This window comes from Balaenoptera borealis, assembly GCF_965194805.1.
Source record: "Balaenoptera borealis genome assembly, chromosome: 13".
In the NCBI taxonomy this organism is placed as follows: Eukaryota; Metazoa; Chordata; class Mammalia; order Artiodactyla; family Balaenopteridae; genus Balaenoptera; species Balaenoptera borealis.
The window spans coordinates 44,635,333-44,648,734 of record NC_138870.1 but is presented as its reverse complement, the minus strand read 5'-3'; the positions used below and the strand labels follow the sequence as shown (position 1 = coordinate 44,648,734).

At 50.5% G+C, this 13,402-nt stretch overlaps 1 protein-coding gene across 1 annotated transcript; it reads left to right on the top strand.

The window, feature by feature from the left end:
- Window positions 1-27: 27 nt before the first annotated feature.
- On the top strand, window positions 28-11,599 carry LOC309609293 (keratin, type II cytoskeletal 72-like; the record flags this gene model as incomplete). The annotated part of the gene is given in 12 exon segments (XM_082350552.1): window positions 28-80; window positions 82-215; window positions 218-468; window positions 1,934-2,148; window positions 4,794-4,854; window positions 5,213-5,308; window positions 6,071-6,229; window positions 6,819-6,944; window positions 9,380-9,559; window positions 9,561-9,631; window positions 10,278-10,312; window positions 11,063-11,599. Coding segments are annotated over 12 exon segments (1,536 nt in total). The 3' UTR covers window positions 11,218-11,599.
- Window positions 11,600-13,402: the final 1,803 nt, after the last annotated feature.

The following is a 13,402-nucleotide window of genomic DNA, read 5'->3' as shown; positions in this document are numbered from 1 at the left end:
GCAGCCTGTGACCTCGACCTCCCAGCCATGAGCCGCCAGCTGCACCTCTACCCCGGCAGGGAGCGCCTGGCCTTCAGCGGCCGTCATTCCGGGCCGGGTCAGCAGCTCCGCCTCGTTCCGGGCCGGCGTCAAGGGCGCGGCCGCCTTCGGCAGCAGGGGCCTCTTCAACCCCGGGGGCGGCCGGCGCCTGGCCCTGGGCACCGCGGTCGGGCGGGCTCCGTGCTGGGTCCCTGCTCGGTCACCGGCGGCGGCCGCCTGGGCGGCTTCGTGGGCACCGTCTTCGGCAGCGCCGGGCTGGGGCCCGCGTGTCCGTCCGTGTGCCCGCCCGGCGGCATCTCTCAGGTCGCCGTCAGTAAGAGCCTCCTGGCCCACCTCAACGTGGAGCTGGACCCCGAGATCCAGAAGGTGCGCGCCCAGGAGCGGGAGCAGATCAAGGTGCTGAACAAGTTCACCTCCTTCATCGACAAGGTGGGTCCTGGTCTGCCTGTCCCTGCCTTGGTGACCAATGTACTCTGCCACTGCCACTGGCGTGGAAACTTGGGCGAGTTAGTTATCCTCGCTGAGCTTCCCTTTCCTCTCTGTAAAATGGGCACAAGAGTAGCTTTAACCCCATAGGGTTGTAATGAGGATGAATCAGATGTTTCTATGGTGCTTAGAACTGGGCCTGGCACACACACCCCATAAAGGGGAACTTCACTCTTTCTTTGCAGGAAAAGACCCTGGGAAGGGAGGGAGTGTGTCGGGGCAGGAGATGTGTGGAATGGGCCCTCTGAGGACTCTCAATGTCAGACGGAGAGACAGAGATGCAATTCCAGGATGGGGGGTGTCCCAGGATAGGATGCTTGGTGGATGGGAAAGACTTGGAAGGTAGGAAGTGGGATAAGGGTGTAAGCCAGGAAGGTTTCTAGAGGAGGTGAGAGGAAAGGGCCAGAGCATTGAAGGGTGGGGCTGAGGGGAGAAGATTTGGAAGGAGGGCATGCCAAATTATGTATGCACGTTGTGCAGGTGTGTGTGTGCCCAGAAATTGGGGCAACACAGAAGATGGCTCTGGAGATTCATAGGCAGTGACCCCAATGAATGGGAGCAGACAAAGAATGGGCTTCTTTTGTCTCCACCTGGAAAGGTCTAGACCGTGAGAAACAGGGGACATAATACTAATAATAGCTGACGTTCCTCAGTGCCTGGTGTTGTCCCAAGTGGTTCTTATTTATCAACGCACCATTCATGATTCGATGATCATTCTGCCTTGCAGATGAAGAACTAAGATAGAGGGAGGCTAAGAAATGTGCCCAGGTTAATAGACAGACAACAGTAGCCTGTGTCCCTCACCACTGTGTTCAGTAACAGGAGTGAGGTAGTTGGAGGAGAGAGGGCAGGAGTGGAAGAAACAGCTAAGGAGATTGGTGAGAAGAGGAATGCTGGTGAGTAGCAGATGGCCTGAAGTTATTTAGTACAAAAAAGTGAAATCTTCTGTCAAGTATGAAGGAAACTTGTAAAGATGTGGTAATCTGCTTCGAAAACCAAAGAAACAAACTGAGAGCAATTTAGGCTGCACAAAAGAAAGAACATGCGAACCACCAGAGTGACTTTCCAGTGCCATTCCCCAGTCACTGTTTCTCCCTGCTTCTCATTTCCCTTCACTCCAAAAACACCAGCATTTATAGCAAAAGAAGCTGCCTCAATCCATGGTAAGTCATGGTGGCAGATGATAGCATTGTTATGCCCCCTTCCTGATTTCGTTTAAGACTGGATCTTATTCCTTGTCTTACAGACAAGATGGGCATGTACTCCTGGCTGAATCTACTCTCTGATGAACCTTGCTCTTTCCTGACCCCCACTCCAGGATGATGACATCTGATTTCTGGGGCCCTGTCCCCACTCTTGAGAGGCAAGAGCATTGGGGGGGGGTGCTATGACCACCTTTGGGTTCCAGGTGCGGATCCTGGAGCAGCAGAACCAGGTGCTGGGGACCAAGTGGGAGCTGCTGCAGCAGCTGGACCCGAACAACTGCAAGAACAGCCTGGAGGCCATCCTCGAGGGCTGCACCAGCAACCTGCGCAAGCAGCTGGAGACGCTGTCCGGGGACCGGGTGAGGCTGGACTTGGGGCTGAGGAACGTGCAGGATTTGGTGGAGGACTACAGAAAGAGGTGAGCGGAGAGGCAGAGAAACACCACCGGAGGGTCTTGATTACAGATGAGGTTGTGATTTGGAGCCAGCATTTTTGCCTTCTTGGATGCTTTGCTGATACCATTGCTACTTACTTTCCCATTAGGGAGGGAGAGAGATCCAGACAGGATGAGACTTAAGAAGAGAAAAGATCTACCCAAAATGGCGCTCCAAGTTGCCTAGGAAATGGTGTGCTCAATTTTTAACATTGGAAATGAAGGAATGGGGGGGAAGAGAATTGTCTCAAAACCAGATGGACAGCCCAAATGGCTTTGTAGGTCTTCCTGAGTGTGGTTTTCCATGGGCGTTCCCAGGACATGATACATCCTTCCAATCCCAGAACCAATCTTAAAGCTAAGCAAAAATGAGTTTCTAAAAGTTTTTTTTTTCATGATGAGGCATCTCCATGCTGCTGAGTCCCACCATTAAAGAGAACAATTGAGGGTGTGCTTGGAACCAAACGTTGTTTCTCCCTCCAAGGTGAGCCAGTGAAGAGAGAGCGATGCATCTAGGCTCAGTGTAACCTGATATTTTGGTGGTTTACTTCCAGGTGCCAGGATTTCTAGGGGTAGATGATTTCTTCCGTAATGGGGTGGAGACGGTCAGAACTGAGCTCTTTTTCTTGGTCCACGTTCAATCTGCCTGTCCATCTCTATTCTGACGTCCCCCAAAGTGGGACTCTGGCCTGAGTCCAGTGTGGAGACCCAGAGGAAGGAGATGACGTGGTCCCGGACTTCTGAAAGCACACAGATTGTGGGGACAGGCTTAAAAAGCACCTCCAGAGAGCTCCCATTTTTTATATACGTGAACATACTCAAACACAATTTCCAAAACTTTAGCTCATTCAATTTATAGAAAACGTCCACCATCTAGCTTAACTGGAAAAGTTAGCTTTCATTGTCAAACCAGAGAAATAAGAGTTGCTTTATCAGAAAAAGTCTGGCTTCATATATAAATTCAAATAAAAGTATAAACATGCATTTTGGGGACTGTTTTAAAATCCACTCAGCAATAAACTAAGGATGACATCTTGTACAGTAGGTTATTGAAAACATTAAAGATTAAAGTGATATAGATTTAACATAATTAATACATCTATTTATGTTCTAAAACAGGATAAATCAATGTGTAATTTGTCATGGTTTAACTTTTAATTATGCATAGTAATGTATTTTTAAAATTATAAGTTATTTATAAAGTCAGTAGTAATATAAAATACATTGTTTTCTTTGTAAATGTTGTATGTGTGTATTGAACGCTGGTGTTTGGTTTCTAGAAGTAAATAATGAAAAGTTATTTATAATGTATGAATGTCATTAATTTTGATAGCCAATATGATCAAACCTTTTCTATGTATATTATGAAACAGAAAGATATAAACTGCTAAAAGCTAACTGGTCTACAATCAGCATATACTTTTATTGCTGTTAATAGGATGACTATGATGTGATAATGTAAGATAATATGAGATGACACTGATTGTAATAGAAACAACTATTTCATAGCATAATTTGATAGAAAGAAGTTTTCAATTATCTTTTGAATAACACCCATAGAATCTGAGATAAATCATATAAACTATTTTCTGTGTTTTACCCAGTGTAACTAGAAAAATCTGGCAGTCTCAGAAAATGTTCCACTGTTTAAATATTTTAAATAACCCATTTCACTAACCTGTACTTCTTCAGCCATCCAACAAAGCTTTTTATTTTTCTTGGCATCCAGTGACATGCCTTAGGAAGGAGTAAAAAGCAGAAAAGAACTGCTCATGTTAAAATATATGAAAAAAAACCCATTTTCTAGCATACATTATTTCTCTCCAATGCTCTATTTTGTTTGCAGTCACAAATGTCCTGGAATATGTTCTTTTTAAAAAATTCTTTTATTATTCTTTTTTAACAAATGGCTCCAGGGATAGGGGACAAAGGGAGGGGGAGGAGGGCAAGTGAGACCCCAGCCCCGCAAACCTTCCCCACCTACCCCTTTCCCCCTTATAAATTTAAAACCTATATTCAAGCCCCGGGGCTGAGGGGCATGTAATATGTTCTTCGATAATAGTAAGGGATGGAATAGTGAAGTCTTTAAGTGAAATGACCAATATTCTTACCCTTCCAAGCTACAATATGTGTATTAAGACTATCCCATTCCCATCCGAACACCCTATTTCCAAGACCTTGCTTCACCTGTATAAGAAACAGGCATAATATACAGCACAAAGGTGGGGATAGTGTTTCGTTTGGTTCCTGGGAGGTTTTGCACAGGGCTAAGGCATGTACTAAGGTGCCAGCTGGCAGAATGGGGACGGTGTCTTTCTGTTGTCACAAGGGAGGTGGGACAGCGGAACCTGCCCGACGCCTCCGCCTCCATCACAGGTGCATTCCCCGGCAGATACATTTTAGGGTAGCCTGCCTGTGAACGAAGGAGCTGGATGTTGATTCCTTTAAACCTGTTCTTGTCATATGCCGTTTAGGAAGGCTCTGCGTACCCTGGGGGTACATGAAGCCCAGGTTGTGGACGAATGCCCTGCAGCTTCTGGCACAGAGGTGATAGCTAACTGCTCAGTGAGCATTTGCAGAATGGACCTATCCCAGTGGTGATGCTGTCTCCTTTCTCTTGCCCCACGCAGGTACGAGGTGGAGATTAACAGACGCCCAGCTGCTGAGAATGAGTTTGTGGTGCTCAAGAAGGTAAGGGGGGCAGGGAGGGCTGGAAGAAGCCTAGGGGCTCCCTGAGCACCTGGCACAGTGACGTTTACAGGCTGAGGAAAAGGCCCTTTTGGGTCACTTAGTCCCTAGTGCAGAGGCAGCTGAGATTCTAATTTCCCGCTCCTCTCTCCAAGTCCCTTGCCTGGGATGTGTGCTGCTCCCAGAACCTGCCAGCTTTAAACCCAGGTGCAGCCGTGGCCCTGCACATTGGTTGGTTTGCTTTCAGGGACTGGGCCTCCCTGTGAAGCATGGGGTGAGGGGAGAGAGCAGGGAACCTGGGGCTCCTTGTGGCAAGAGGGAGGGTAGGGGGAGGCAGCTGGCCCCTCTCTGTGTTTCCCAGGATGCGAACGCTGCCTGCATGAACAAGGTCGAGCTCCAGACCAAGGTGGACTCCTTGACAGATGATATCAAGTTCTTCAAGTGCCTCTATGAAGGGGTAAGGACCCCGCTGACCTCTTTTGTGTGGTCTGCTCCTCTTACGAGTGGCTCTGGCCCTTGGCCTGGATGGTTTCATGGACCAAAGGTTGGCAGAAAGGCCTTTGGACTCAGTGCAGCTGACATTTGCTGAGGCCCTACTATGTGCTGAGCAGTGAGGTAGGCTTTGAGGAGACCATGATGGAGGAGAAGCGATTCCTGTCCTCCAGGAATCCACAGTCTGGCAGGGAAAAAGCATGTACGTGAGCTTTGGGAGAGCAGAGGAGGAAAGGGTGAATTCTGCCTGAGCTGTCGGTGAAGGTTCCTGGAGAAAGATGAGCAAGATTTCCGCGGGCACCGGGAAGGGCACGATGCTTCAGCCTGAAGGAGCAGAACGAGGGGCGATCCGGAGGCCCAAGCTGTGCTAACGCATGAGGGGCCCAGAGAAGGGGGTCGTCCGTGAGTCCTTAGAGGACACTGAGTGCCATGTAAGGAGTTCAGACTGATTCCACGGGTGAAGGGTGGCCCTTGGTGCGGAGAATGGAATAGGGTGGGAGCAGTCCTGCGTGTATGATAGAACGGGCAGTCCCACGCTGGCGCTGAAAGCTCCACGTGTTCATCTCACGCCCACAGGCACTGGCACTGCAGGACTCCGCTGAAGGCCGAGCTCAAATGCCAAGGAGGGGCAGGAAGGGGCAGCGGGGGGTTTACCAGGGAGGATCAAGAGAAGGGCCCCCCTCATGGGAAGCCTTTAACTAACTCCCCTCCCTTAAGTGTCCTCCAGGAGACCCCTCAGGTCCAGTCCCACATCAGTGACGTGTCCGTCATCCTGTCCGTAGACAGCAACCGGGACCTGGACCTGGACAGCATCATCACCCAGGTCCGCACCCAGGACGAGCTCATCGCCCTGGAGAGCAAGGGCGAGCTGAGTGCCAGGTGTGCCGTGACCCAGTGACCACAGCTGCCCCCCTGTCATCATGCGCGCATGCGTGTATGTGTGTGTGTGCTTGTGTGTGTGTGCATGCGCGTGTACTGGGGCTGGGCAGAGGCTTCCTTAATCTTGGAGTTGGGCTTTTTGGAAATGCCTTCCTGTGGTCCAGAGAGATCAACCACAGTCTTGGCAGGTGTTGGGGGTATGGCTTAGCCCTTCCCCTGCCATGGCCCTTGCTGAGAGCTGAGGCCGCACTAGCCACAACCTCAATGAGATTCTGACACCGTTTCTGTGCATAATCCACTATTTCAGCTTTTCTTCTGTTTCCAACTTTGTCAAAATGAGGACAGGGAATTTAAATTCCATCATGTCTCTCATGTTTGAGTATCCAAAGATCCTGTTGAACTGGGGCCGGGCCTTCCTATCCAGAAGGAAAGGGTTGTCTTTCTCCCCCTCCCTTTCCCCGCTTCCCTCCTTCTCTTGTGCCTGTACCGCTTGGATAATGAGAACGGTACGTGGTTCCCCTCCCCATTCCCGAACACCCTTAAGGGCTGATTTCTCAACTGTCCTGTGCTCCTTGTCTCTCGTCCCCCAACCTCAGATCCAGGAGCTGCAGGTCACAGCGGACCAGCATGGGGATGACCTCAAACTCACCAAGGCTGAGATCTCCCATCTCAACCGATGGATCCAGAGAATCCGATTGGAGATAGGGAACGTAGAGAAGCAGGTGGGTTCTATGAAAGGAGTCAGCTAACAGCACCTATTGGTTTGAGACCAATTTTGGTTTGGTGCAGTCGGTACGAGACCAATTATGAAAAAAGGGTAAAACAAGGTCCCTCTTTCGGGAGAGAACAGTCAGAATCCATATGGAAGGATGAAGCATCCCTTGCTGGGCATCACGCTGCCTAAGTGCTGTAGGGCTCCCAAGGGGCTCTGGCTGAATGAGGACCCGAGTGAGGCTTCCTGCAGGAGGTGGGATTACACTGGGATGGGAGGCAGAAGGGAGAGGGAAGGGGTCCAGTGAAGGAGCCCGCAGGAGCAGTGGATGTGAGGTGGGCATGTGCGTGACCTGTGTGCTGGGATGAGAGGTGCCCTCCCTGAGCGGAAGGTCCATGATGGGTGGGTGGCAGAGAGCAGGACACCCCCGGGTAGGAAGGGGTGGCTTATGGGTGGTCTTCAAAGTTGGGCAATGGAGTTTAGACCCGATGCAGTGGGTGAGAGGGTTTGGAAATTTCACATGATGAATCCGTGCTGGAGGGAGGAGAGTCAGCAGTGGATTTTAGAAAAGAGTGGGGAAGGAAGACCCTCCCACACTAGACGTGGCCCAGGGCTCTGCTCTGTGTTTGCCCTTCCCTGTGGTTGTGCTGTGGGCACACTACACTGAGTGCTGCCCATAAGAGCGCTCCATGGGGCCACGCTTGTGATTCCAAAGCAAGCAAACCCACGCCACGAGTTTCCCAGAGTTTGTGAAGGTTGGTGCAAGGATTTAAGGTCTTAGCTTCCTGGGCAAGTCAAGTCCCCCATCTCCTTGTCCTCCCCTGCCCTGCATGTGCGCGTGTGCCCACACACACACACACACACACACACACACACACACCCTCCTCGGTGCAGTAGGCTCATGGCGGTGGAAAGAAAAAAGATGGATTAATTAAGAACTTACGGTGTTTTTACTTAATCAAGTTCTGCATAAATGAAAGAAAAACACAAGTTGTTTGAAGCTACCTTCAGTACCCAATTACAATATTTATCTGATAAAATGCTCTGTGTTCACGGTTGGGTGAACTTATTACCAGAAAGTGACTTTTTGTGATGAAAAGGCCACCGTGCTTTGGGGGTCAGGGGAGATGTCCTCCTCAGGGAGCGGGTGGGGGTCACCTCAATGCTTGGTCCCCAGGGCAGCTCCTCTTGAGGGCTCCTGCTTTCCTGCCCTTTTGGCTTCTCCACCAAAGAAGCCCACAGTTTCACCTGCAGACTCTGCATTCAGTGGCTCCAGAATCCAGGTGCTAATTGTTTCAAAGGAACCAAAATTTCAGGTCCTCTTCTCAACTCACGCTGCATTCACAAGACCGAAGCTTCTGGAGTCCCCTAGGTCCACCTACAGGATCTCAGTCAGTGAAAAAGAACAGAGGACAGTTTGGTCAAATTCTAGTCTTACATTTATTACCATCCCCCTAAATAATTAGGTCTCCACAGATCCAAGGATGGCGGATGCTTTTCCCTGGTTAGGCAGCTGGGTCCTAGGTGTTTCTACTGAGGCTGTGAATCACTCACCCAAAACACTGTGGGTGCTTGCACGGCTGGGGGCCTGCCTGGCAGAGGAGGGTGGTGCCAGCTGGATAACAGTCAAAAATTCCATCTGGCCTCAGGACCAGCTGTTCTCCTTGGGGTGAAGCAAATTTGACTCCAGAAGAAGGGGACACACCAGAAAAAGAAGCCAGATACTTAGATCCCACCAAAGCCTTAGCCCAGTGACCGGAACACACACCCAAGACTAAAGGCTCAAGGATCACCCTCTCTCTGCCCAGCTTTCACGTGGACGCAGCGCTGAGCCCCACCTGCAGTTTGCTTCTGCAAGTAACACCTAACAGTGAATGTTTGTGAACATCTAAAGCCTGTTAGTTATGCAAAAGTGTCATTTAAGGCTGTCGCCTGGTAGCATGATTCTCTGTGGAATTTTGGAGGCCAGATTCTCAGTGGGGTAGGTTTATTGGATAGACATTTTATTAATAGGAACTTAATTGGTCCCCAATTTTTTCATAATTTACGGTATCTCCCAAGACAACCTTTACACTGTGGGGCAGAATTAAGGCCAGTGACCGAGAGACTTTTCAGGGTTGGCATTAGAATCTTACAGCCAGTGTTACAGACCAGGAGGGAGAGGGTGGGACCATGTGCGCAGGTGGCCACCTTCTCAGTGCCCTTCCCCTCCTCTCTCCCAAGGTAAGGACACTGCACCTTCACATGCCATGGCATGAGCTGGAGTGAACTGTGCCTGGAGTTGGGGGGGAAGGACAGATTCGCCTCTGATGATGTCCAAAGATGGGGAAACCAGGAGGATCTCAAAGCATTTACTATCAGTCAGGACCAAATGAGGGGAGGTCTTCTGAGCAGGATCTCAGAGCTGCGCTCTGACCCAAAGCATTAAATCCATTTGCCCCTCGGTGCTCCAACCTGGAGATGGCCATTGCCAATGCTGAGCAGTGGGGTGACTGGGCCCTGAAGGACGCCCAGGCCAAGCTGGATGAGCTGGAGGCCGCCAAGCTGGATGAGCTGGAGGCCGCCCTGCTCCAGTCCAAGCAGGAGCTGGCCCGGATGCTGCGAGAGTACCAGGAGCTGGCCCTGGATGAGCACAAAGCTGGCCCTGGACGTGGAGATTGCCACCTACTGCCAGCTGCTGGAGGGCGAGGAGTGCAGGTGAGGGGTGGATATCTTTTGTCTGGAGCATTATCTCTGTGCTTTAGTTAGAAGGTTGAAGGCAAACAGTTTGGTTTTGTTCAGGCCCTACTGAGGTGAAGCTCTAAAAAGAATGGTCTTGACATGGTGCAGTAGACTCTGGACAGACCAGAGTTAGACAGCAAGAAGGACTGGATTGTAAACACCCCAAAGAGGTGATAGGGGAGGATTAGAGAAATTGAGAAAGAGAGCATCCCTGGCCCTTCATGATGCATTCTTAAGGTGGGGGGAGGGGACAAGATGGTCTCCAAGAGTCATCTAGGCTCAAGGTTGCACTGGCAAAGCCTGAGGCCCAATGAGGATGTGAGCTCACTCCTCTTACTTGTCTAAGACCAATGACATAACTGGCCGGAAGCGGGGGCACAATTATCCCACACATCAGATAATCCCAAAGCCACTTTGATGGAGAGCTTACTCCTTGCAGCAGATTTTGCATTTTAGTTCTCTGTTTTTGAGAGGTCCCACTAGGGTGTTTGGGAAGAAAGGAGGCTGGGATGGGGTGGAAGGTGGCATGTCTGAGAGGAGAGGCTGATTCAGAGAGGTGACTCCTTGGGTCAAAGGATAGGTGGTTTATGGAGGGTTTATCTGCTTTTTTCTCCCTCTTCAGGATGTCTGGTGAATATCCAAATTCCGTGAGCATCTGTAAGTATCTGCAGGACCTGGTTCTGCCCTTGGTCACCTACCAGAAGTCTAAGTCCCTCTACTTCCATGACACCAAAGAAAATTCAGAATAACAGAATAACAGAGTGGGTTCAGGGGAGACTTAGGGGCACAAAAAGGGAGCTGGCTTTAGTAACCAGGAGAAAAATAATATAATGAAATACAAATGCATTATCTGTAGAGAGATTAAATGATATCCAACAGCATATAATCCCAAAGTCTACTGTAAGAATGATGCTTAATGGCTACATTCCATTTCTTTGAGGCCAGTCCATACTAAAGGCCCTAGATTGAAATAAGGATTGAGGGGAGCCTGAAAGGCTGAATGATGAAAAAAGCAGAAATAACCTCCTCTAGATTTAAAAGCTAGAGAGGGTGCAGGGTTCTATTGTGGGATACTTCCAGCAGCCCCTTTCTTTAGCAGCAGCCTCAGAAGGCCTCCTTGAAGTGCCTTTCTTCATCTGGTCCCACCCAGAGAGAAATTCACTGATAGAGATTACTTGTGCTTATAGTCTGATATTGATAGATGATGCAGACTAATTAGGAAAAGGTCAAACTCATGGGGCCAAGTACATGAAAGATGATCAGCGCTGATGAAAATCTCTTAGTAAACTAAAACTACACAATGGAGAATGGGTCTCCACATGAAGCCACCCTAGTGGAGAGAACTAAGGGAGTGGTCAGGATGCCCCAGGAGGCTCACCGGGCTGGGTCTTCTCTTGCCTGTTGCAGCCGTCATCAGCAACACCAGCGCTGGGGCAGGAGGGGCTGGCTTCAGCGTGGGCTTTGGCACCTCGAGCAGTTGCAGCTGCAAACCCTCGGCGGTGGATGTCAAAACCAAAGGCAGAAATTGTTTTCAGATCGTCTATACTCTTTTGCATTCCTAACAGTCATGTATGGGATTTCCAGTCTCTCTGCATCCTCAGCAGCATTTGATATTTTTATTTTAGCCATTCTAACAGCTTGTATAATGGTATCTTGTGGCTTTAATTTCCATTTCGCTGATGGCTAATGATGATGAACATCTTTTTATGTGCTTATTTGTCACCCATATATTTTCTTTGGTTAAACATTTGTTCAATCCTTTAAAAAAACAAACAAACAAAAAAAAGCCAAAGGCAGCTGTGGCAGTGAGTTCAAGGATCTCCCTGCCAGAAACCTCAGGCAGCAGATGTGCAACCAAAAAAGGCCTCGAGATGAAGGGCAAGTGAAGGCTGGCTCTGTGAGCAGAAAGCTGCAGACCCCATCCATCTCCTCCCTGTGTCCTCATCTCCTCCCGCAGGTCCCCTTCCCAAGTCAGGAAATGCTTCCTCCGGAACCACAATCCCAGTCCCATCCCCCCTCCCTGTTGCCCTCAGCAGGGCAATGCTCTGATGCACGAAGTCCAGCCATGGGCTCTCTCGGTGACCTTCTCCTTGGTCACCTCTCACTGGGTCACTGCCCCAAATGCAGAGATAACACACATACCCAGGATGTTTCCCTGCGACCAGGGGAAAGCCCATCTGTCCCCCTGCCTTTCTGGGCCTTCACAGCCAAGGGGCTCTCATTGTCCTCTGATTGGGATTGTGTCCAGGTCTCTGCTTTCCCCACAATAAACGATTGATATCATTTGATTCTGAGTGTTGAATATGTTGCCTGGGATGTCGACATCTGAGTTGCCCTGAACAGTGTTTCTTGGTCCAGCTCTTTCTTCCTTCTGGGTCCCTGCCCTGACACGGATCTTTGCCGTCTGGTCCTGGCCAGGTAGGCTTTGGGTGAGAGGTGCTCCTTATAAACAGCAGAGATTTGTTACTGATGCGCCTCTGGGCGGGCTTGGGGCTTCCCGTGCACTGGGGCGCCTGTTCCACACAATGGCCCTGCCAGATGGGCACAGTCACCACCCCCCCGCCGTTATAAGGAGGCTCAGGCCTCTGTGATCAGGGAACCAAATCACCCCCAAACAGGCGTTCGAGCTTCCGCGCGGCTTCCTGCTGCACTTCTCAAAAGCTCCCACAGTGTCCCCCCCAACTGCCTCTTGTTGCCGGAGAGTCACTCCTTCTTTCCTCCTCACTCTCCTGCCAACCCACCCCCAGCCCTGCTTTCCTCTTCTTGCAGCCGATTCTTTTCCACCCTCACATTTGAGGCCAGCACGCCCCCCTGCTTATGGATGCATCTGTATCTACAGTGTCCGCTCACTACACAGAGCTTCGGTGAGCCCGGCACTGTCAGGCGCTGGGAATAGTGGAGTCAGCAAACGGGTGCACAGAGCCTGTCCTCAGAGAGCTCGCAGTCTGGTCGGGAGAACAAAAATCAGCAACGAACAAACGCAGGATACGCTGTCAGGCAGTGACGACCGCTGTGAAGAAAAATTAAGTAGAATAAAAGGGTGCCCTTTGAAGCACACGTGTGTTTCCGTTAGTGTTCTCTCAGAAGCAGTTCGCACTGTCGCCTTGAGCAAGGTGCGGAAGGGCAGAGTCCTCCAGGGCGAGGCCACCTTCCAAGGATGAATGCCATTCGAGGGTGACTTTCAGGGTGCCCGTGACCCCTTCTCCTCCCTGTCATTCCCCAGTCTTCACACCCCAGGACCATGGCAAATATGACTTCCAATCTCGATGCCCATGACCCATTTCCTGAAAGCCCACTCACCCTTCGTGGCTCGGCTGAAATGCCACCTCCCGTGGACATGCGTTTTCTGGTTCCTCCAGGTGGACGCCATCAAGTCATCAAGCATTAAATGAGAAGGAACATTAGGGCTGGTGGCAGCAGCTCCCCTGGTACCCCCACTATAGAGGCCAGCAAATGGAGGCCTGGACGTCTAAGTGCTCTGCCCGTGTTCACAGTGCTGGTGAGCAGCGGGTTGGAGACCGGAGCCCTGCACATCAACAGCACTGTTCCCGAACCCGTATTACAGTTGTTGCTTTATTTTCCTGGTGGCACGTTAGCTGCGCACATGTCTGTCCCCTCCCCCCACCCCTCACAGCCCCGTGTTCTGTTCCGGGGCCCTCAGTCTGTCTCGCGGTTGGCACTCAATGTAACATTTGCCACAGATATGCATGGCTCAGTCTCACCGACCCTCACTGGGGAGAAAGAGCT